Source organism: Phalangium opilio, unplaced genomic scaffold, assembly GCF_054372755.1.
Source record: "Phalangium opilio isolate 3A_F unplaced genomic scaffold, DU_Popi_V2 ptg000209l_1, whole genome shotgun sequence".
Classification (NCBI taxonomy): Eukaryota; Metazoa; Arthropoda; class Arachnida; order Opiliones; family Phalangiidae; genus Phalangium; species Phalangium opilio.
Window position 1 is genome coordinate 20,317,359 of NW_028324217.1, and position 23,237 is coordinate 20,340,595.

The window sequence follows — 23,237 nt, forward strand, 5'->3', positions numbered from 1 at the left end:
CGGGTCCATGTACTATTAAAACTGGCAGATCAGCCGTTTTTCCGTTGAATTTTACTGTAACCTTGGTTTCGCCTGTAATTTTTAGGCTATGTCCGGTGTAGGCTTGCAGTGGTGCTCGATTAAAAGGCTGAACCTTGTTCTTGTACCTCATTTTGTCGAACCAACTTTCCGTAATCATGGCGTGTCCAGAACCGTTATCTAGGTCGAAAGGGATGGGTGTTCCATTGACTTCTAGTTCTACTATCTCTGCTGGCGGTACCTCGTAATCTTCTTGAGTGAGTGTGGAACTTCCTTTAACGTTATAGACCGGGTATGAGTATTCCGGGTTGGAATCTTGAATGTGATGGCTAGTACGAGGTTTCTGGAATCGACCTCTCTGCATGGGCTTGTTAGAATTTGCAGCTGTTTTAGCTGCTCCCAGACAGGCTACTGCTAGATGTCCCTTTCTCTGGCAGTTATGACATATTTTCTGAATGTATGGGCAATCACTTGATTTGTGTCCTCCTTTAGTGCATCTAATGCATTGGGAAGAGTTTGGTACGAATCTTCCAGGTTGAGATCTACCCTTTTGATTGGGATTTCGTTGGGTGTCCTGGTTATTCTGCTTCGTTTTATCTCGGTGTCGATTGCTTCCTACGGCATTGATGGTTGTCCCATTATCTCCGTTGGTGTTTAAAACGTGAGTGTTTTTCGAAGCGGTTTCCATCCCTTGAATGGCGTTAATTATTTCGTCCAATGTAGCATCTTCATCCTTTCCAAGCTCCTCGAAAACCTTGCTTTGCATTGACGGATTGTTTATTCCCAGAACCAGTTGTTCCAGAAGGCGTTCGTTCAAATTTGTTCCCATTTTGCAGTATCGGGAAAGCCGTTTGAGTTCGGCCATGTAATCAGCCAATGATTCTCCGGACTTCCGTAGACGTTTCGTGAAGTGAAATCGTTCAACATACTTGCATGTTTTCGGGTTAAAATGAGTGTCCATCGTAGACGCTAAGGTGGCATAAGCTACTGTAGCTATGTCTGCTGGGAATACTAGATCCGTTAATAGCGAGAGTTCGCGAGCACCAAGCAAAGTGAATAAATGATTTGCTTTCATAGCCTCTGGAACGTTGTTGACTGCGAAGAATGAGTTTAATCGTAGAGAGTACTGTTTCCATGTTTCGTAAGTACTATCGTAAGTTGAAAGTCTCGCTCCTTGCGTTCTAGGCATTGGATCGTTCTCCATCTTGATAATTATCTTTCAAAATCTTCCTTCCAAATCGAAATTGATGTTTGATAATGTTGATGTAGACCAAGGCTTAAGTGGAATGTTGATGTAGACCAAGGCTTAAGTGGAATGTTGATGTAGACCAAGGCTTAAGTGGAATGTTGATGTAGACCAAGGCTTAAGTGGAATGTTGATGTAGACCAAGGCTTAAGTGGAATGTTGATGTAGACCAAGGCTTAAGTTCCACTTCCTACTTCCTTTCCGGCTTCAGTTAAATTTGGCTTACGTGTTAAACCTTTACTTCTTCAATCTTGTATTAAAGTTTTTTTCTAAGCTTTCGTAAGACGTAAATCTTGACTCCACTAATTTAATTTCCTTCGTCAGGCGTCCTTAAAGGTTACGTCGGCGCCGTTTATTACCGATCTGGAACGCTAGATGGCGCCAGGAGAAGACAGTGTTGTATAGGATTTCCAAAAAAGTCCATACCCCACGATTGGCTGAATTATATGACGTCATACAAAGACCCTATTCTGGACTGTCCAATACAATATCAATCATGGCTTGCTAGAACCCGCGCGTAGGGCGTCCGTTTAGGGTATATTGTCGCGTCTTTTTCTTTCAGGATTCGGTTTCATCCGGTTTTCGCAACGGTTTTCTAAGTTTGAAATTCATTCTAACTTTGCTGTCGTAGAGAGCTGTACTAGACTAGTTTGTTACGATTTGAATATAAAGTTGACACGAATTTGTTTATGTTTTTATAATTTTTTGTTACATTTATTATAATTTTCATAACATAATTTAAGAATTAATAGTACTAGTAACTGAAATATTAGAAAATATTTTGTAGTTTAGGAAAATATCACAGTGAGTGAAACGTTTGTTTTGACCAAGGCTTAGGAAACTTTCAAATTTTGGCTTTGGAAATTCATTTATAAGTAAAGATACTATGGCGACTAAAGGTAAAAAATTTAACTAAACCAATTACTGTCTGACAAATTAGAAATCCATTATGTTTTGCAGAACCTATCCATAGAATTAAGCTTAGTAAAGCAGTTTTTGAAAGATGGACAACGGAGAAGAATCGGTGGGGTATGGGAATAGGATCACAAAATGATAAATTTGTGACATTCCTGCTTGACAAACTGCAGTAAGTTTTTGAGGCCCCCAACCCTCTTTTTCACAGTAATTATTATGCTGTTGGCTAATATATATTTATATGTTTATTGAAAACAAGCCAGGGGGAAATGTGTCATAAATGGACCCAAAGTGTGTTTGATACCACTGAGAAAATTACTCAAACTGACCCCATTACCACATTTGAGATGATGACATCTCCAGGGTTTCCTCCTCAAAGACATTATCGGCGTGTGACACCAAAAGGTAGATATTCAATGCTTTATTCACCTAACTAAGCCCGGGAGTTTATTTTTTCTTTTATTTGCAGATAAACCAGAGACTCCTACCTATAAGAGGCTAGGTTTGGCTATGGAGTCACCATTGGCTAATACGCCTGTTAAAAGAACTCCAACAAAACGGGCTAAACGTACCTTATTTGAAGTGGAAATGGAAGAGGAGGAAGAGCTTGAAAAGTAAACATGCCCTTTTCATTTGTGTTAAACTTAAAACAATCCTACAGTCTTGGTTCTTTCTAATTTGGGCAACCTTAATTCAGGGAGGAAGATGTAGATGAAATGGAAAGAGACGCTGATGAAGTAGAGCAGGAGGCATTGGGAGACGAACTTGAAAATCTAGAGTAATAATTTTTGGAATATTGTTTAATTAATTTGTTAGAAATTTCCCTAAATCTCCACAAACACTTATAGTAATGAAGGAGAATGTGATGATCTCAATTTTGAAAATGATTTTACGGAAGATGACGATAAAGATGCTGATTATGAAGAATTAATAATTGAGTACAATGAAGTAAGTTCTCCCACTTTAATTCTTCAATCTTCTTATAATTTCAAATTAATACTTATATGTTACTCTTTTTAGCCTGTGCCGCAAAAACCTAAACATCTAACGGCTGAAGAAATAATAAGGGAACCTATGTGTTTTGTGTTTACTCCTTTTCTGACATCTCTTGTTCAAAAAGCTTTTGGAACAAAGTGCCAATATTGCAAATCAGCCATCACCTACAAAGTTCATAGGCGAGCTACCGCCTTCATTTATACGTGGAATTGTTGCGAAGGATCAGGTGGAAAACATGCAAAGGTAATTAGTAGATTTCCATTGTTTTCTTTCAATCACAAATGCCTAAGGTATATCTCAACTCTTATAGGGCAAATGGGAAAGCCAACCGAATTTTCACGGCCTCTATGCTGGAAATTTATCACTTGCAAGTTCTATAGTTCTCTCTGGTAACCAGTACGGAAAAGTGGCGTTATTGATGCAACATTCCAATGTACATTTTTTTGGAAAAGACACCTTTTTCAGGTAATTCAGTCTTTTTCTTTATGGTGCTGGGACCCCATTCTGTAACGTCCATTCAGAGAAGCTACTCTGTTAGAACCCTATCCTATTATAAGGAGAGAAATACTCCATAGAGTACTTTCATTTTGCCTATATACAGAATTTTCAAATTAATATTTCTCATCATGCCTACAAACATATCCCTAGTAAAGATTCTGGCCAAAAACAATTCTTCCCTTTTTTTATTATGATCTACATCCTGTCACAGCCCTCCTCCTCTTTTGCTGTTTATAGTTTTGAAGAGAATTGCAAAATAAGCGTCCTTCCAAATAGAAATTTCAATTTTCTTTTATAGTTTTTCGTAAATTTTTAAAAACAATGGCTTACGCCCACGTTTCCGTTTTTCTAGTGGGTATCAATGTACCGCAGGGTTTGTACACGACCTGGAAAAGTCTGGGAAATTGAAATAGGCCTAAAAAGTCAGGGGAAAATATTTTTGAATTAAAAGTCAGGTAATTGTCAGGGGAAAATATTTTTGAAGTAAAAGTCAGGTAATAGTGAGGGGAAATTGGAAGTAGTAATGGATAGGCGGGTACACTAGCCATACAGTAACCTCAAAATCGCTGTAGGCTGTAGGCAATTTCACACGTATTTGAAACTAAGGTCTAGAGTAGGCCTGTGCGGGTAGTGATTTTTGGGTTTCGGGTCGGGTACGGGTAGTTGAAAAAACTTCCAATCGGGTATCGGGTCAATTAGGCCTAGCTAAACTACCATTAGTCGGGTGCTTTTCGGGTAGCAAAAAATCATATCGGGTACTTATCGGGATGAAATACTTTTTTTTGTGAAAAAAATAAGTGTCATGAAAGACTTGGATACCATTATGGCGAAAAGTACAAAAATAAGACGCTAAAGGTGGAATTCATAAACGTCGGACGCAACGCAATTTAGTACAGGCAAAGGCAGGGCGTCGTGCGCAAAAGGCGGAATTGGGAATTGAATTTTTGTCAAAAGGAGCCTTTTTATGAACTCCTTCGGTGGAAGGGTAAGAACACCCTTCGTCTCTACTCCCCCCCCCCTGCAAAATATTCTTTTCGCGGGAGGGATGAACACCCTTCGGCCCTGCTTTCCTCCCCCAGCCCCTTACTAAAATATTGGATGATAAATAGGTAGATATTACATGAATTTCACGTGATTGTTACCAAGTACAAGTGAATATTACGTGACACAACGTGTCAATGATTATCACTTCTATTTGAGAAGTATTTCATTAGTGAATACCAGCTCTTTAAAGTGTCACGTTAGATGGCTTTTCAAAGTCAAGGTGATTCATGAGTGACACTCGCATCACTTATATATACCCATGGATATCGGTCACGTTCAAGGCAAAGTCTTTATGAAATGAGGGTTCCTGATAGCAATATCAGGTGAATAACATCCAAAAATCACTTCGGGGCTCTGTCGATACTGTTTGTTAAGAACTCAGTGAGCGCATGTCGGATGAATATCTGACAACAAATAACACTTCATTATGATTTATGTCAAGTGCATCTCAGATAAATAATGGGTGACAAATTATCATTTATGTCAAGTGCATCTCAGATAAATAATGGGTGAAAAATTATCATATATGTCAGGTGTATCTCAGATCAATAATGGGTGACAAATTATCATTCATGCCAGGTGTATTTCAGATCAATAATGGGTGACAAATAATCATTCATGCCAGGTGTATTTCAGATCAATAATGGGTGACAAATTATCATTCATGCCAGGTGTATTTCAGATCAATAGCGACTGATAAATTGCCATTTATGTACTGAGGTTGGTGAATATTACACATTCAATTTTCACCAGAGATATACCAGCTGCACTCGTCAGAAACATTCAAGAATTAATGTGAGGTCCGCGATTCATCCAAGAATCTCCAACATATAAACCATAGTGAATATTGGGGATTCGATATTCACCCGAAATTCAGTAACTGATATATGTCACACACTTAAACGAATTAATGTTTTAACATTTATGTTTGGTGTAACCTTTGGTGTTACTCAGTTGAATAGCGAGTGATAAATTATCTATTATGTCAGATGTCTCTCAGATCAATAAGGAGTGAAACATCAGTTTTGACAGGTGTATCACAGATCAGTAGCGAGTGACAAAGTGTCATTTATGTCTGGTGTATCTCGGATCACTAACGAGTGATAAATTATCATTTACGTCTGGTGTATCTCGGATCACTAACGAGTGATAAATTATCATTTATATCTAGTGCATCTCAGATCACTAACGAGTGACAAATTTTCATTTATGTCGGGTGTATCTCAGATCACTAACGAGTGACAAATTTTCATTTATGTCGGGCGTATCTCAGATCACTAACGAGTGACAAATTTTCAATTATGTCGGGTGTATCTCAGATCACTAACGAGTGGCAAATTATTATTGATGTCGGGTGTATCTCAGATCACTAACGAGTGATATCACTTAGATCAGAAGTAACATATGCTTAGATCAATAGCGAGTGATACATTATCATTTATCTCAGGTTTATCTCAGATCAATAACAGGTGATATCATTTGTGTCATTTATTCGGCCCTATCTTGGTATGATAGTGCTTCCTTAAGTTCGTATTATAATAGAGATTTTGAATAAAAATGAAAGATAAGATCAGAAGTCTTTTTCATTAAGTTTGTTAGCTGAGAAATAAATATATTTTTTTCGTTTTAATTATCATTTAAGCATAATAACAGATGACCAATTTCGTAGTATGCCTTATTTTACATTTTCCATAATGATACATAAGCCAGTATCTCGTAATTGAATGAATCGATCATTGCGTCCTCGGATTTCTAAATCAATCGTGGATATCGAAGCAATGTTCAATAATCGTTAAGTGCAGCCACTTGACACCGTCCATATTTTTCGAAAACCGCCAACATGCGGGGTTTCGTTTGAATGGGACATTTGAATTATGGGTACAGCCGAATGGGGGAGAACCATCGTGTGTCATTTATATTAGGTGTATTTCAGATAAACTAGTGATATAATATCAACTATTTAAGGTGTATCTCAGGTCTATCGCAAGCCACAATTTGTCACTTTTATCAGGTGTATCCCAGGATGCAAGAGATAATTTGTCACGTACGTCGGGTCAATAACGGGCGATTATTTGTCATTCATGTCGGGTGTCTTTCGGGTCCATGGCGAGTGATTATTTTTCACTCATCTCGGGTGGCTTTTGGGTCGATAACGGGTGATTATTTATCATCTCGGGTCAATAACGGGTGATTATTTGTCATCTCGGGTCAATAACGGGTGATTGTTTGTCATCTCGGGTCAATAACGGGTGATTATTTGTCATCTCGGGTCAATAACGGGTGATTATTTGTCATCTCGGGTCAATAACGGGTGATTATTTGTCATCTCGGGTCAATAACGGGTGTTTATTTGTCATCTCGGGTCAATAACGGGTGATAATGTGTCACTCATGTCGGGTGTCTTTTGGGTCAATAACGAGTGATTATTTTTCACGCATGTCGGGTGTCTTTCGGGTCAATAACAGGTGATTATTTGTCATCTCGAGTCAATAACGGGTGATAATGTGTCACTCATGTCGGGTGTCTTTTGGGTCAATAACGAGTGATTATTTTTCACGCATGTCAGGTGTCTTTCGGGTCAATAACAGGTGATTATTTGTCATCTCGAGTCAATAACGGGTGATAATGTGTCACTCATGTCGGGTGTCTTTTGGGTCAATAACGAGTGGTTATTTTTCACGCATGTCAGGTGTCTTTCGGGTCAATAACAGGTGATTATTTTTCACGCAGGTCGGGTGTCTTTCGGGTCAATAACGAGTGATTATTTTTCACGCATGTCGGGTGTATTTCGGGTCAATAACCGGTGATTATTTGTCATCTCGAGTCAATAACGGGTGATAATGTTTCACTCATGTGGCCGTCTTTTGGGTCAATAGCGGGTGATTATTTGTCACTCATGTCGAGTGGCTTTTGGGTCAATAGCGGGTGATTATTTGTCACTCATGTCGAGTGGCTTTTGGGTCAATAACGGGTGATTATTTGTCACCTCGTGTCGGGTGACTTTTGGGTCAATAACGGGTGATTAATTATCTGTCATCTAGGGTCAATAACGGGTGATTAATTATCTGTCATCTAGGGTCAATAACGGGTGATTAATTATCTGTCATCTAGGGTCAATAACGGGTGATTAATTATCTGTCATCTAGGGTCAATAACGGGTGATTCATTATCTGTCATCTAGGGTCAATAACGGGTGATTAATTATCTGTCATCTCGGGTGATTATTTTACATCTCGGGTCACGTATGTCGGGTGTCTTTTGGGTCAATAATGGGTGATAATGTGACACTTATGTCGGGTGTTTTGGGTCAATAACGGGTGATTAATTATCTGTCATCTAGGGTCAATAACGGGTGATTAATTATCTGTCATCTAGGGTCAATAACGGGTGATTAATTATCTGTCATCAAGGGTCAATAACGGGTGATTAATTATCTGTCATCTAGGGTCAATAACGGGTGATTAATTATCTGTCATCTAGGGTCAATAACGGGTGATTCATTATCTGTCATCTAGGGTCAATAACGGGTGATTAATTATCTGTCATCTCGGGTGATTATTTTACATCTCGGGTCACGTATGTCGGGTGTCTTTTGGGTCAATAATGGGTGATAATGTGTCACTTATGTCGGGTGTTTTGGGTCAATAATGGGTGATTATTTTTCACTCATGTTGGCTGTCTCTTGGGTCAATAACGGGTGATTATGTGTCACGTATGTCTAGTGAAAAATGAGTGATCAGGTGTCACACAGGTTTATAACGAGTGATAATATGACTCTTATCACAAATGACAATCAAGTGTAAGTCACGTAATTTTTACGTAAACGGTCAACGTGAAATATAAATAAATAGCAGGTCTATATTGGACTAATTTTAGGCAATAATTGGAGGTCTATTTTTGGGTAAGGGGCAACATAGGGATATTATGTAAAGGCCAATTTCAAAATAGGACCGGCAGACTAAGCCCCCCCCCCCCCTCATCATTTTTTGACAGCCACGCTTTTGATGGAATCTGATGGGGTACAACTTCAATATTTTTGGTCTCAGGCTCTAAACCCAGTGACACACTGAGACATTTCGTGAATTTCAAGGTCGTCCGCCAAACACCAATGTATCTCTTGTGTGTAAAATTTATATGCTATTGGCTTGAAAGGCCAAATTTTCAGTCTGCAAGTGACTTTACTAATTTATAGCGTATATTTATTTAGACTGTATTAACTTATATGATTAAAAAGGCCTAATTTAAATGAAATAGTATAATTTTAATTGCAACTAGCCTTTTTTAATTATATACATATTATATTGAAACCGTTTCTACAATAGGAAAAAACCTGATATATATACTACATCGTTGATTTTGGGTCGCCACTCACTGTTCTTGTGACGGCCTCTAAGGGACAGATATTGTTTATTCTAACCGTTTCATATAACACCACCATTTATTAAAGCGGTAACATTACGTCAAGACAATTAATATCACATGTCATGACAGCATCAACTATTAAAGCGGTAATATTACGTCATGACAATTAATTTCACATGTCACAGCTAAAAACTGTCGATTCTTATCAGGGGCGTCAACTTCATTATCTTAACACATTTTCTTTACTTTTTATTTCGGCTGACATTTTTTGAAGCTAAAAATAAATAATTTTTGCCATAACAACGAAGTTATGGTAAAAATGTCAGCCGAAATAAAAAGTAAAGAAAATGTGTTAAGATAATGAAGTTGACGCCCCTGATAAGAATCGACAGTTTTTAGCTGTGACATGTGAAATTAATTGTCATGACGTAATATTAGCGCTTTAACAGTTGGTGCTGTCATGACATGTGATATTAATTGTCATGACGCAATGTTACCGCTTTAATAAATGGTGGTGTTATATGAAACGGTTAGAATAAATAATATCTGTCCCTTAGAAGCCGTGACAAGAACAGTGAGTGGCGACCCAAAATCAACGATGTAGTATATATCAGGTTTTTTCCGATTGTAGAAACGGTTTTAATATAATATGTATATGATTAAAAAAGGCTAGTTGCAATTAAAATTATACTATTTCATTTAAATTAGGCCTTTTTAATCATATAAGTTAATACAGTCTAAATAAATATACGCTATAAATTAGTAAAGTCACTTGCAGACTGAAAATTTGGCCTTTCAAGCCAATAGCATATAAATTTTACACACATGAGATACATTGGTGTTTGGCGGACGACCTTGAAATTCACGAAATGTCTCAGTGTGTCACTGGGTTTAGAGCCTGAGACCAAAAATATTGAAGTTGTACCCCATCAGATTCCATCAAAAGCGTGGCTGTCAAAAAATGATGAGGGGGGGGGCTTAGTCTGCCGGTCCTTTTTTGAAATTGGCCTTTACATAAAATCCCTATGTTGCTGGGGGAGGAAAGCAGGGCCGAAGGGTGTTCATCCCTCCCGCGAAAAGAATATTTTGCAGGGGGGGGGAGTAGAGACGAAGGGTGTTCTTACCCTTCCACCGAAGGAGTTCATAAAAAGGCTCCTTTTGACAAAAATTCAATTCCCAATTTTTTTAGCCCTCTTTTTGAAACTATTACCATGGATGAAGAATGCGCGTGAGGAAATTCTTTTCACTCTACAGGATAGGCAACTCCCTATCTAGGACGACAGCTTATTCTGTATATACTCTGTTACAACATGGGTTCTCAGCACGCGCAAACCCACGTCTCTATGTGACGTAGCAGTTTGGTACGTGCTGTCAAGAGACTAAAAACTTCAGGATCTTCAGGAAAATATCCCTCAGTTTTTTTAGCTCCAGTGCAGGAACTCTAGGTAGACCTTATTTTCAAATACGTGTAAAATTGCCTACAGCCTATTACACGTCTTTGAAACTAAGGCCTAGAGGCCCGTGCACCCGAGCTAAAAAAACTGGCGGATATTTTAAATCCTGAAGAACCTCAAGTTTTTTGTCTATTGTCAGCACGCATAAACCTAGGTTGCATAGAGACCTAGGTTTGCGCGTGCTGACAACCGATGTTGTAACAGAGTATATACAGAATAAGCTGCCGTCCGAGATAGGGTGTTGCCTATCCTATAGCGAGAAAACAAATTTCCTCAAGCGCATTCTATTACTACCGTGAATTGATAGAAGGCCGGAGACCAAGGAGACTGTATAATAGGCGATTTAAAAAATGACGTTTCACATGGGGCGCGCGCAGAAACGCGGGAGGGAAAAATGCCATCCATCTCCGCTTTCCTCCCCCATTACATCGTTTGTACAGGGAACTTTTTAAAAAGGCCTATCATATATCCTCCTTGCTGAAAGCTCTCTCTCCCAATAAACGTGTTTTTCCCCTAACAACCTCCCTCCCTCCCCCCCTCCCCAAAGACCCTTCGCTCGGGAGAGAGGAAAAGAGAAGTAGTTTCTATCAATTCACTATGCCTCTGCATTCAAAAAGCCCGCGAAATTTAAACTACATTTCTTTCCTCTCTCTCTCTTCTCCGGCCGAGACGCCCGTCTCCCTCCTCCCCCTCTCACTATATACCAGGCACGGCAGGCAGGCAGTTCTCTCTCTACGTCGCGCTTTCAATTCGTTTCTCGGAGAGACCAAATTCTCCGTCAGCCCCCCTTTCAAAAACGTTACCAGTGCCAGTGGCTCTCTAAGAGCGTGGCGCACATGCGCAATCGGCGCAACCGAGAGAGAAAAAAGTCAGAAGTTTGTTTACATTATTACGCGGCCGAGGCTTGAGTTTTACGGTGTCGGTATCTCGGCGATACTCCGATACTCGAGCCGCTTCGCGAATCGTGCGTGCCTACAGTGCTTCGGCGACGGGTTTCTCTCCGAGCTCCGTATCGTGTACGCGTCTGGTAAAATAAAAAAAATCAGGGGTTGGGGGGGGGGTCTTGTGGCGTGGGCGTCGGGTTTTAAAAAATTCCGAAAAATTATAAAAGAAAATGAAATTTGTATTTGGAAGGACGCTTATTTTGTAATTCTCTTCAAAACTATAAAAACGGTACAACTTTATGAATTCCGAACTACCCTGCAGCGGTTCCCACGGATGGGCCATGCCATTACAAAAGATGGGGGAGGGCTGCGACAGGATATAGGTAAAAAAAGGGGGGGGCAGCTTTCGTGCACCTAAAAATTTGAATCTTTGCCCGGGATTTGTTAGTAAGCCGAGTAGTAAGTGAATGATGTTAATTTAAAAATTTCGTAATGGCAGTTCTAAGTATGCAAACGTCACACCCTTCTATCTCTTAGCTCAGTGTAATCCCACTACCAAGCGCGTAAGTATCCACTCTCATAAATGCGCGCCCAGAGGAAGGGATACATAGTTTACACCCCCTCTCTACCGCCACTAGTCTATAGGCAAAAATGTTATTTATATAAGTGAATTGCAACAAATTTACAAAACCTGTATGAATTCAAATAAAGGTTTACTAAGAAATCATTGAAATTATAAACATATTTACAAAACATAAAAATTATAAACATATTTACAAAACAGAAAAATTATAAACATATTTACAAAACATGAAAACTTCAAACATATTTACAAAACATGAAAACTTCAAACATATTTACAAAACATAAAAACTTTAAACATATTTACAAAACATAAAAAGTATAAACATATTTACAAAACATAAAAATTATAAACATATTTACAAAACATAAAAATTATAAACATATTTACAAAACATAAAAATTATAAACATATTTACAAAACAGAAAAATTATAAACATATTTACATAAATCTCCCTCTTTAACCTCCCCCCCCCCCCTCAGGCAACTCTTTCAATTACCCCGGAAATCTTCCCGGTTGGAACCCTCGGTATTCCCCATCGGGGCTTGGAAATGATTCACGAATACGCCTTACACAACAGGCTGGCAAAACCATCCTGTTGCCAAGGCCGAGGAACCCAAAGAGGGATAGACATAGATTCGCGTAAGCTTGAAATCTCAAGTTTGCGTTATCTATGTCTAAATTCCTCTCTAGGATTAACTCGCCCCTGAGGCGCATCGTCAATATGAGTACCATTGGTTCCAAACAAAATAATTGAAATTGTGGCCTGAGGGTTTCGCATTGAATGGTGCCCTGGATGGTACGACAGCACACATTCTCAAGCGCTGTTGGCATAGGCATACAGATTCCGCATAGGCAGAACTGTTGCCCCTGCGCGGGGGGTGAGGAAGGAGGGGGACATTCCCTCAATCTATCGCTAGTTTGTGTTTGTGGTGCGTCTCCGAGGCCAGGGTCGTCGTTTTCACGTAAAACTATTTCATTAAAACATTGAATATTATCAACCATTCATATTTTAGGCTTTGCAACTAAAATTGCATGAAAGAAACATGGAAGTTTGAAACTGATTTTAGTAGAAGTGTGTGCGTGTTAGTTAGGGTTGGTCAAAGAGCGTTTACCCTAGGTTCGGGAACCTTATTCAAACCAAGGAGGGTATAATGAAGAGGTGTAGAAGGCTAAGGTTGAGAGTTCTCGCTTTGTTCTTTTTGCAGCATGCTGGCGTATCTTTCACTGCCCTCACATTGGTTGAAATACAGTAATCGGGGAATTTTAAACTTCCCCCTCTAACTTCTGTTCATTCAGCGCGCCATCGCTTTCGCCTCTCTCTTTCTCTCCAAATCGGCCACTGTCTTCCCCTCTTAAATTTACCTTTAGCTTCTCTCTCTCCAAATCGTGCGCGCGTCCAGGAAAGGCCAGACGCTTGAACCCTCTCTTAAATTTTACCGTAATTATAATTCCATAATTCCGTGTAAAATTAAAAACGAAAAGCGAGAACTCTAAAAATGCCTTGTCAAAGCCGTTAGCTTCTACTTCTCTTCTTTCTATCCTCTTCGTTTAAAGTATAGGGTCCTCGCCTGTGACGTCATTTCATTCCCCCTTTCCTGTCCCCTTGCTGTTTCCATGAGTATGTCCTTTCAACGCCATATTCACTAACCCGTAAACCGGCTTTAGACCCCTACTTCTTATCCCATTTTTTTCACGCAAAGACCGTATACATAGTCGTGTTCCGTCAGAATGTTATATAGCATAGAAAGTAGGACTACTGAAGTCCAACTGAACACAGCTATAAATGTCTATGGAAAGAGACTTGGAAAGTCTCTGTTATTAGACAGTTAGAAAATGTCTTACTTTCTCCTAAAATGGCTTCCGTTTCCGGAATCAACCTGGCCAATCTTCGGAGAAGTCTATCTTTAGTGGTGATATCTAGACCGTCGATAACATCCTACAAAAAATGTCGTTTACCTTTGAATGTAATTCAAATAAATATATATATATATATATACGTACATCAACGGCTCTAGATATATTTTCACTAATAGACGGCCCTGCCTCGGCAGGCACTACCAAAACCGAAAATGCCCCCCTCATCGCCGGGTCTTGCGCTTGTCGCACCCTTTTTAGAGCCGGTTGCCGTCTTGCCTGGGCACCGCGACTCCTACGTTTTTTAGGAGCAGGGGTGGGCTATAAAATTTATATTTTGTCCTTTACATCATATGAAAACTAAAAAAATGGGGCTGTCATTCAAATCATGCGTGCATGCAATATTTATCCTCGGATGCTTTATAAACTTATGTTAAAATGGTCTTTAAAGAAATCTGGCCAATGAACAAAGAATGATTTAGGCTAATTTCACGCTATGCCACGCTTGATGCGGCGGTCGCAACACTAAATGTCCCGGACCGTCAAACTGGCCTTATTTTATATTAACTTTAAAAAGTCAAAACCTAACCTCCAGCTCGGGAAGTTCTTCTGAGGAAGAATCTTCCTTGGGATCCTCATCTTGAGAATTCGAATCCTCGCTTCCTCTTTCCAATTCTTCGATGAGGTCCCGAGTTGGCTCCCCTGCTCTTCCCACAATTATTTGAGGGTCTGGGGCGCGGGAGGTGCTAGGTCTTTGCTGGTTTGTGCAAACTAGCACCCAGGGGCGTCGGAAGTGTTTTGAAGTTGGGGGGGCTCGGACTCCGATGAAGACCAAGGAGGATGTATGGGATGACGCCCCAAACCTGCTCTGGAGCGTCATTTGAAAGCTGTTGTCGTAATTTACACAAGTATAATTTTAAATAGTATAATAACAGTAGTAATACCAGAATCCGATTAGGCTTTACACATGAAGTACGTAACAGGTGCCTGGGAGAGCTACACGATATTCTCTAAGCTCCTAGGAAAGAACCTCCCCTTACGCGGAGGAACAAAATTCGGTAACGCGGCTCTTTCTGATCCTTGCGATCCTTCCGCCTTAAGAACCAATTTACCTGGTGCGTAAATTAGGGAACTACCATAGCCGACTTGTATTAATAAAGGCCTATAGGTGATCCTCGGTTTTTTTTCTGATATTGGCAATGGCCGTCGTGATCTGCCGCCGCTAGATGTCGTTCTTAGGGGGAAAATTTTGTGGCGGGAACTTCAAAACGAATGAAAATGCCAATAGGAGAAAGCTTACTTTTTGCCTTGAGGTTGGGGGGTTTTTTTTTGAATAAAATAAGGCAGTTTATTCAAAAGTAATACATTTACTTGATAACAATATATTTGTCTTTATCTCATTTAAAGTGCGTTTAGAAAAGTATGTTTTCTACTTTTCTATCACAGTACAATGTAATATTTTCAAAATAAGTGTTTTGATTAGTACCTAACATATGAAATTAATGAATCACATTACAACTTTGCATATTTTCGGGGGATCATTAGGGGTTTGACAAGCTTATCTAACATAATATCACATAAATTAATATATACATATCACAGTAGGATTGAAAAGGTTTAGTAACTTATTGCGTTATTGCATACTTTATAATACCTTAAATATCTTGGCGAGGTAGAAACGTTAAGGGTTCTTTAACAAAATCAGATACGAATCCTACGATGATTTATAATTTGTAATTTAATATACTTTTGATTTGTAATTATAATTTTTTATTTGAGGTTCATGTAATTTGGCCAACCCTGTGAATATGCCTATATTTACCAAAACATTACTGGGGTATTTTAGGGCAAGGAATGGGGGTGGATACGAAATCTGAGAGAAATACGCGCCTTAACTGCGGAAACGATTGGGTCTGGTGGGACGCTGAAATAGGTTTATATTAATTTATGTGATATTATGTTAGATAAGCTTGTCAAACTCCTAATGATCAACTATGCCAAAGATATAAGTGACGTTGAAGAAACAGTCAAAACGTACAAATTAAAACCCTTGCCCCGAAAATATGCAAAGTTGTAATGTGATTCAAAATATTACATTTTACTGAGATAGAAAAGTAGAAAACATACTTTACTCAACGCACTTTAAATGAGATAAAGACAAATATATTGTTATCAATTAAATGTATTACTTCTAAAAAAACTGCCTTACTTTATTCAAAAAAAAAAAAACCCAACCTCAATACATAAAGTAAGCTTTCTCCTATTGGCATTTTCATTCGTTTTAAAGTTCCCGCCACAAAATTTTCCCCCTAAGGGCGACATCTAGCGGTCGCTAAAAAATTGGTATGCCGCCCCATGGGTAGCTTCTTACCTATAGGCCTTTATTAATACAAGTCGGCTATGGAACTACTATAAAGACTGAATAGGGTGTCTAAAATATTCTTTAGATAAAACTATTCACAATACCAAAGATTATTTGGGAGTAAGGAACAAAGATCTTATCAATCTGGGCAGCCTTTGCATGGACTATTTAAGACTCCGTGTATCTGTTTTTTACGAGGAATGTTTTCTATTCCCGCGGCTACGGCGAGCTTAGCCGCCGGCGGCTCGGGAATTGGGATTCCGCTGATACCTAGCCAAGGCTTAATGAAGTTTTCAAGTCTACTATTATTCGAAGAGCTATTTTTCTGTTGAAATTAAAAAAATCTTATAATATTTAGTTGAAGACTTATTAAATGACTCGAAATTTTTCGAGACTTGAGCTTTAAAACGTTCAATATAACATAACGACTAACGAACGATTACGGTATTTTGCCTTCCGAGGTTTCCGGTTATGTCGACGGCGAGGTCGAGTCGAGGTCCCATGCAAGAAAATAGTAATAGCCGTCGCCGATTGGTCTGGCATTAAAGCGGTTATCTACGGTTAGGGGCTTATGATTGGTTAAATCCATGGCCAAAGCAATGGAAAAGTGGGACTTGCGTACTTTATGTGTGAAGCATAATCCGCTTTTGGTAATACAAGAAACTTCGCTAGATATAGGGCGATCTTTTATATTACTTCTAATATTAGGTTGACTAGGCGTAATTCCATTTCATTAGTTTACAATTTTTTGTAATGCAGTAGGTCTTAAAATATAGAATTTTTTATTTTTAATCTAAAATTTAATACCTAAATGAATACAAACTAAGAAAATTATAAACCAAATGTGAGGGGGCGCAGCCCCCTCACATTTCGTTATAGCAGGGGCTTGAGCCCTCCCTGCCCCCCCCCGGTTCCGACGCCACTGCTAGCACCTTTTTGCCCACAAACCCGCAGCTACATCGATCGGTGCACTCGACACCATTTGCCCTACATGGGCACCCTAGGCGCCCATGGGCTCGAGCACACACGGACCGACACGAACAACAATTAGAAAAGGGGTCGGCTGAACCCGATTTCATTGCAATTGGGAAGTCTTCCATATTTTTGAACCTTTGTAACGTTGCCCGGATATGTACGTTACAGGTCTCTCTACGAGCGCGATTTTAAGTAGCGAATGTAGGAGATGTTAAAAAGTGACTCTTCGTTTTGAGGGTAGAAATAGAACTGATATTTTATTATTCGGAACAACAGTCAACCTGTCATAAAACCATTCGGAGAGAGTTTCTTAACATCTCTCCGCCAAGTCATCAAGCCATAAATTTAGGTAGATTATCGGAAACTCCAATTAGTGCCTAATGGCATCCTAGTCCGGGAGGTCAGGGTCACGAGGACCATCCCAGCTAAGATGACAATAGGACACCCTAAAGGCATAGAGGGTTGGAGAGTATGGAGACGCGCGGCTTTTAGCGACTATACGGCGAGTGAAGTAGCCGGCCGTTACACCTTCTACTCTCAAGAACACAAGTTTTAAAATGAAATGAAATGGTAGAGTGGGAAAAAGTGAAGCGAGCAATTTTAGCATGTTGGCGTTAAAATCAAAGGGGGTGATCACTTTTGGATTCGTGCCTAATAACCAATGGATAAGGAAAAAGTAATCGTTGTAGACGCTGTACCTTTTACTACAATATAAGGATTATGCTTAACCTTTAAAGGGAGGGTGAAGTAGAAAATGAAGTGATTTTTTATCGATTCTTCTACCAATTAAAAAACCAGTCTGTATGGTGTAACATTCGGAAAATATTCCCGAGTGATTTTAAAATTAAAATTAGGTTCAGATTTTAATAATAATTTTAATTAAGGACGTCCGACCAATCGCGTAACGCCCTGCCTTTTTGTTAACCAAATTCTCGTGTCACGCGCCATGTCTCGCGCCACGATTGTCACGTCGCGCGCAAATTTTATCAAATCTCGTGATAAATTTCATTCAACACGGAACGTGTCACGAGAATTTTGTTAACAGAAAGGCACGGCGTTACGCGATTGGTCGGACGTCCTTATTTAAAATTATCCTTAAAACCTGAGCCTAATTTTAATTTTAAAATTTTTCTGATGTATTTCCTAAATGTTTCACTATGAAGACTGGACTTATAATTTGGACAAGAATCAATAAAAAAATCACTTCATTTTCTACTTCACCCTCCCTTTTTAAGTGGCGTGCACTTGATAGCGCTAACATCCTTACATATAATACCTTTGAACACGAAATCTGATCGTGATTATCCCCTCGATATAATTATAGTCAGGCTTATCAGCTCCTCTTGTTGGTTGCCCCAAGTTTTTATTGTTGTGCTAAAAGCATTCACTTGGTTATTTTGTATACGAGAAGCTATGGGAAACCTTTTACTTTTAGAAGGACAGGATGGTTGCAATTTAGGGGGGGGGGGTTACAGAGTCAGCACCAATAAACTTAATGACTCATGGGACAGACAAGGAGATTGGTTAAAGAATTTTTAGCTTTCCGATGCTTTTGAAATGAAAGCAATGTCTTTTTACTGTTTTTCTACTACAAATTTGTCATAGCGTTGGTGTTGGGTTAAAAACTGAAGAAGTACAGTCAAAACAAAACTGGAGACTTCAGTTACGGTTTTAATATCCATTAAAAGCACTCAAAACGGTGTATCCCTCCCTCTAGGCGCCTGGTAGGGGGATGACACTGAGCTAAGAGCAAAGTAGTCCATACAAGAGCGCGACCAGAGGGAGGGATACACCGTCTACACCCCCTCTACCGCTAGTCCCGTTACTAGTCTATAGCCTTAGATCGTTGTTGGGTGATGTACAACCTTAGCACATTGGAAAGCACACGGACTAATGCAAAATGATTATTGCCTTGTTTGAGAATGATAAAATAAAGGGACTAGATAAAATTCATCCCCTCTCACCTTTAGAGAAAACGATGTATAGACATGGAGACCGGGGAGTTCTCGCTAGCGAGCATATATCATTATTATTAAATTGGGCATGAAATTGTTTTTCACCATCAGCTATCAGCTTCATTTTTTGAAGCCAGCTGTTGATGTTTTCTGGGAGAGGACACAAAAAGAAACTTTCGAAGAATTGTCGGGAAAAGAACTTGTAGTAGCTGGAGATGGAAGGATGGACAGTCCAGGGCATTCCGCCATGTTTTGCACGTACACTTTGGCAGATACTGAATCAAAGAAAATCATAGCTATATCCAACAAAGACGTTCGACACGCTGAAGGGAAAAGCCCGAACATGGAGCTCCTGGCTTTCAAAGGTGCTTCCAAAGAGGTTCTGGAGCTTGGCGCCCAACACAATGTCAAAGTGCTGGAAGTCGTCACAGATGCTCATTCAGCAATTTCAGCTGAGCTAAGTTAGTTTGAAGCACGACATTAACGTTTGGCGATTTTAGAATGCATGGTATATTTATGAAAAAAAATTTATTTGCGACTATTCGTAGGGAAGGAGGATTCTTGTTTGCCAGGTGTAAAACACTCGTGGGACACGTGGCATGGTGGCAAAATAATATTAAAGAGATTGAACGAAGTAAATATGTTTCCATTTTTAAATCTCTTGTCACACCCTTTATCAAGTGAATGAAACAGAACGTGTTTCATGTAGATTGGACTGAAATCTAAAGAACATAGAGATTTATGTCACTGGGCTCCTCTACTACGTAATCATTTCTGGTGGTGCTCCAAAAATTGTCAAGGACAGGTCTTCACTATGAAGGTATTGTGCTATGATTACCTTGAATGAATCTTGAAGAACAGGTGGTCATTTGAAATCCAATTATTTATAGAGTTTGTGGTTGACTTGTCTCCACCATGTTATCAACGAGCATGAGTGGCACTTGGAGATAGGCAAGTTCAATCATTGCGACCATGAACCTTTAACTGAAGAGCAGCTGGAAAAACACCCCTGGTTACAAGCCAACTCTCCCACTTTCTTAAAATTAAGAAGCGAAGTTATGAGGAAGTACCTCTTGAAAAATATGGGATACTTCACAAACTTTAGGTATGCGTGAGTACATAGAGAGATGAACTGTACCACCATTCATCACGCGCAAATCTTGTTTGTTACAGGCACACAGGCTTTCTCGAAAGTTACCACAGTCTAATTCTAATGTATGCCCCAAAAAGAATCGCTTTTGGGTATGTCTAACTTTGTTTCCATCGTAATCACATAGTAATTTTTGTCTGTGATGTAGCTACTGGGGCTACCAAATAAGGATTAAATTAGCCGCCATAGACCACAACAAGCACTGTGGAAGGCCTCGGGCTTGTAGACAAGATGGACAGCCAAAGTAAAATTTCATTAATATACTTATTATAGCCTATGTGTTTGTGAAATAAGCATAACGGTCATAAATGTGTGGATTCCAGAGATACACGTGCCTACAGTAAACGAACGAAGGCGTGGTACATTGTGCCAATATATGAGAAGAAAAAATATTCATATATTCCGGAATTAATGCGGATCATTTTCGAACAGAGGGAAAACTTCAAGGTAAAAATAAAATCTGTTCTTTTTCAGCTATAAATTTATTATGATTTCTAGGGGTCATTGAAACAAAAAGTACCACTGGATGCTGATCACCCGTTAAGGATTGCCAAAACCAGAGGAATGGTAGAAGCCCCTTCAAAGGAGGAATTAAGAGAGAAACAGATATCTCGATTTTAAATAATAAGTAATAACTAAATTTCTTGGGAAATGACCGCAAAGCGACCCCCCACCACCCTAATAACTCGTAAGTCATAGGAAGGGAAATTTGCTGTCAGTCCTTGAAGGGAAATGAAATCACTTTTCTAATGTCAAAAATAAACTTCAGCAATCCACGAAATAAGAGGTTTCGACAGTTGGAATGCTGAGGAATCAACGCTTATTAGGCTTGGGATCCTAGACATAAGAGACCCAACAAAGGCTTGGGATCCTAGACATAAGAGACCCAACAAAGGCTTGGGATCCTAGACATAAGAGACCCAACAAAGGCTTGGGATCCTAGACATAAGAGACCCAACAAAGGCTTGGGATCCTAGACATAAGACACCTGAAAAATCCATCACCACCCTCTTCTTTGGACCAACGTTAGTCGTCCTCATCACCAACGGGTAGGTAAGATGGTGCCTGCATGACACAATCACTGCTATTTAGTATCAGCTCTGGCTTGATATTGATGGCCTGAAACTGACGAAACAGTTTGTTGATGGTCCTTGCAGGTCTTGAGCTAGGGACCTTGTAATGGATGCAGCGAGATGGCGTCATTTGGCATTGGTGACCTTTCATCCCGCATATACCCGCTTAGTCGGTAAACGTTAGAGGCGGCATGGTTTGGGCTGACTTGGCGGTATACCGGTGTCTCCTTGGTCACTTAGATGGACAACACATCCCCATACGATAAAGGACTTCAACCGTTGAAATAAAAGAGAACCAAAGCACGTAACGTATTATTACTTATTAGACTCTAAACTTGGCCTTAATACATCAGTTTATATTTCTTGTTTTATAACCCTCATACTTTATGACATCGGAGGAGAGGTTCCTCAGTATCACCACCATGAAGGGGCCAGATACCTTCCCGCAATTGGAAGCGCCTGAGGAGTTACCCACATCGGAGGCATCAGCGCGGAAGGACCTGCATACCAATGTACCGTTACCATATCTAGATGAGGAATGTACCGAACGCCCTGGAAGCGGAGTCAACGAAGGAAACATGATGCGCCAGTGTCGAACGAGAAGCCTAAATTCCTGTGCCACAAGCAACCAAGAAAGTCGTTTTGTATCTCAAGCGATACAGGCTCGAGAAGAGACGCTGTAAAGGAGTTTTCCTCCGCGGTCTAACCCGGTTTCTCCTTTCCATTAGTTAGTATGCTGTGGCATAGGGGCTAGCCACCACCCCTCTATGCAATGTAAAGGGACCCACCTGTAAACTAGCCACAGGCTTAGTGTAGAAATCCCTTCATAGACAAAGCCTAGTTATTATTATTAGTCCATCTATATCTATATAAATCAAAGTCCTGACAGACTGATAATCAACGCCCAGCCCAAACCGCTTTCAATAGAAAGCTGAAACTTTGCAGGAACGTTACTTAAAAGTAGTAGGCGCGTACTAAGAAAGATTTTTCCAATTTGCCGCCATCTTAAAAAATGGCGCCCACAAATGTAAAAACTTCTCCATGCAACAAAGCCCGCGCGTTTCAACCGATTTCACAAATATTTAGTACACTGGCAACCTATAGACGGGCTGAATGGTTTTTCGGGTTCGATTTGTTGCCATCTTTTTAAATGGCGGCCAAAAACTTAAAAACCCTTCTTTATGGAATAATGACCGCGTGAACAGTAATAAAAAATGTCCCGACGGGCTAGCGGGCAACGCTGAGTGCCTTTGCTCCTACGGTGCTACAAAAATATTATTTATCTGTTAAATCTAACCATTCTTTGTATCATTTTGATGGAAGTTCTTATTACACGCGAGCGACGCCGCCAGTAACAGCTAGTCAGAACATATATATCAACCAATTTTTAAATTTAAATTAAATACAAAATTTTACTTCCTAATTTATACCTACTACTATTTTGTTTAATAATTATATATTTGTTATGCCTAATAGGATTATCGATTGTAACATTTTATATTTCTGTATAATTATCATATTTGAATGTGTTTGGGGAACAAGTAACGGACACCGCCACGAGGCGTCGTTTTCCGTTTGTGACCTTTGATCCCGAATATACGCGCTTAGTCACTTTTCATTTAGGTGCGGCATGGTTTGGGCTTGTTGGCGGTATACGGGTGTCTCTCACTTAGATGGAAAACTGTTGGAATAAAAGAACTAAATGACGTAACGTATTATTTATTAATTAATTAATGGGCTCTATAGTAGTAAGATGTTTTCTCTGGCCCGCTAACTAGCTTTAATGTACGGATTGTACGATTTGGTCTGTTACAGCCTTACTCGGCTCAGCAGATGTGATATTAGGCTTAATAGACACCTGCAT

At 39.6% G+C, this 23,237-nt stretch overlaps 3 protein-coding genes across 4 annotated transcripts in view; 1 reads left to right on the forward strand and 2 right to left on the reverse strand.

Moving 5' to 3' along the window:
* The window catches only part of LOC149621167 (uncharacterized), a 149,143-nt gene that overhangs the window by 44,466 nt on the left and 81,440 nt on the right, over positions 1-23,237 (reverse strand). The window lies entirely within an intron of this gene.
* LOC149621173 (uncharacterized) lies at positions 1,601-23,084 on the forward strand. 2 transcript variants are annotated; one of them, XM_089855759.1, is made up of 18 exons: positions 1,601-2,163; positions 2,225-2,351; positions 2,439-2,584; positions 2,649-2,793; positions 2,877-2,957; positions 3,028-3,127; positions 3,200-3,418; positions 3,486-3,640; positions 19,262-19,611; positions 19,699-19,784; positions 19,860-19,970; positions 20,041-20,255; positions 20,324-20,392; positions 20,449-20,544; positions 20,624-20,747; positions 20,799-20,988; positions 21,070-21,349; positions 21,458-23,084. In XM_089855759.1, the coding sequence occupies exons 1-16, from the start codon at positions 2,151-2,153 to the stop codon at positions 20,919-20,921; spliced, it is 2,160 nt and encodes a 719-aa protein (XP_089711885.1). In that variant the 5' UTR covers positions 1,601-2,150; the 3' UTR covers positions 20,922-20,988; positions 21,070-21,349; positions 21,458-23,084. The 2 variants fall into 2 exon arrangements, with proteins under 2 accessions (XP_089711885.1, XP_089711886.1); XM_089855760.1 differs by having other exon boundaries at positions 20,799-20,928.
* On the reverse strand, positions 12,114-14,738 carry LOC149621174 (uncharacterized). The gene is made up of 4 exons (XM_089855910.1): positions 14,448-14,738; positions 14,006-14,179; positions 13,847-13,940; positions 12,114-12,972 (listed from the first exon to the last, which is right to left on the reverse strand). The coding sequence occupies exons 1-4, from the start codon at positions 14,736-14,738 to the stop codon at positions 12,497-12,499; spliced, it is 1,035 nt and encodes a 344-aa protein (XP_089712036.1). The 3' UTR covers positions 12,114-12,496.

Bases quoted from the DNA above. Each gene is read 5' to 3' on its own strand.
- LOC149621173 (XM_089855759.1), top strand. The intron at 3,128-3,199 runs GTAAGTTCTCCC...TACTCTTTTTAG, and splicing joins TAATAATTGAGTACAATGAA to CCTGTGCCGCAAAAACCTAA. The intron at 20,393-20,448 runs GTATGTCTAACT...TCTGTGATGTAG, and splicing joins CCAAAAAGAATCGCTTTTGG to CTACTGGGGCTACCAAATAA.
- LOC149621174 (XM_089855910.1), bottom strand. From the start codon at position 14,738: ATGACGCTCCAGAGCAGGTTTGGGGCGTCATCCCATACATCCTCCTTG. The intron at 14,180-14,447 runs GTTAGGTTTTGA...TAAATTTTATAG, and splicing joins AAGAACTTCCCGAGCTGGAG to CCCACCCCTGCTCCTAAAAA. The intron at 12,973-13,846 runs GTAAGACATTTT...TTAATGAAATAG, and splicing joins GGAAGCCATTTTAGGAGAAA to TTTTACGTGAAAACGACGAC.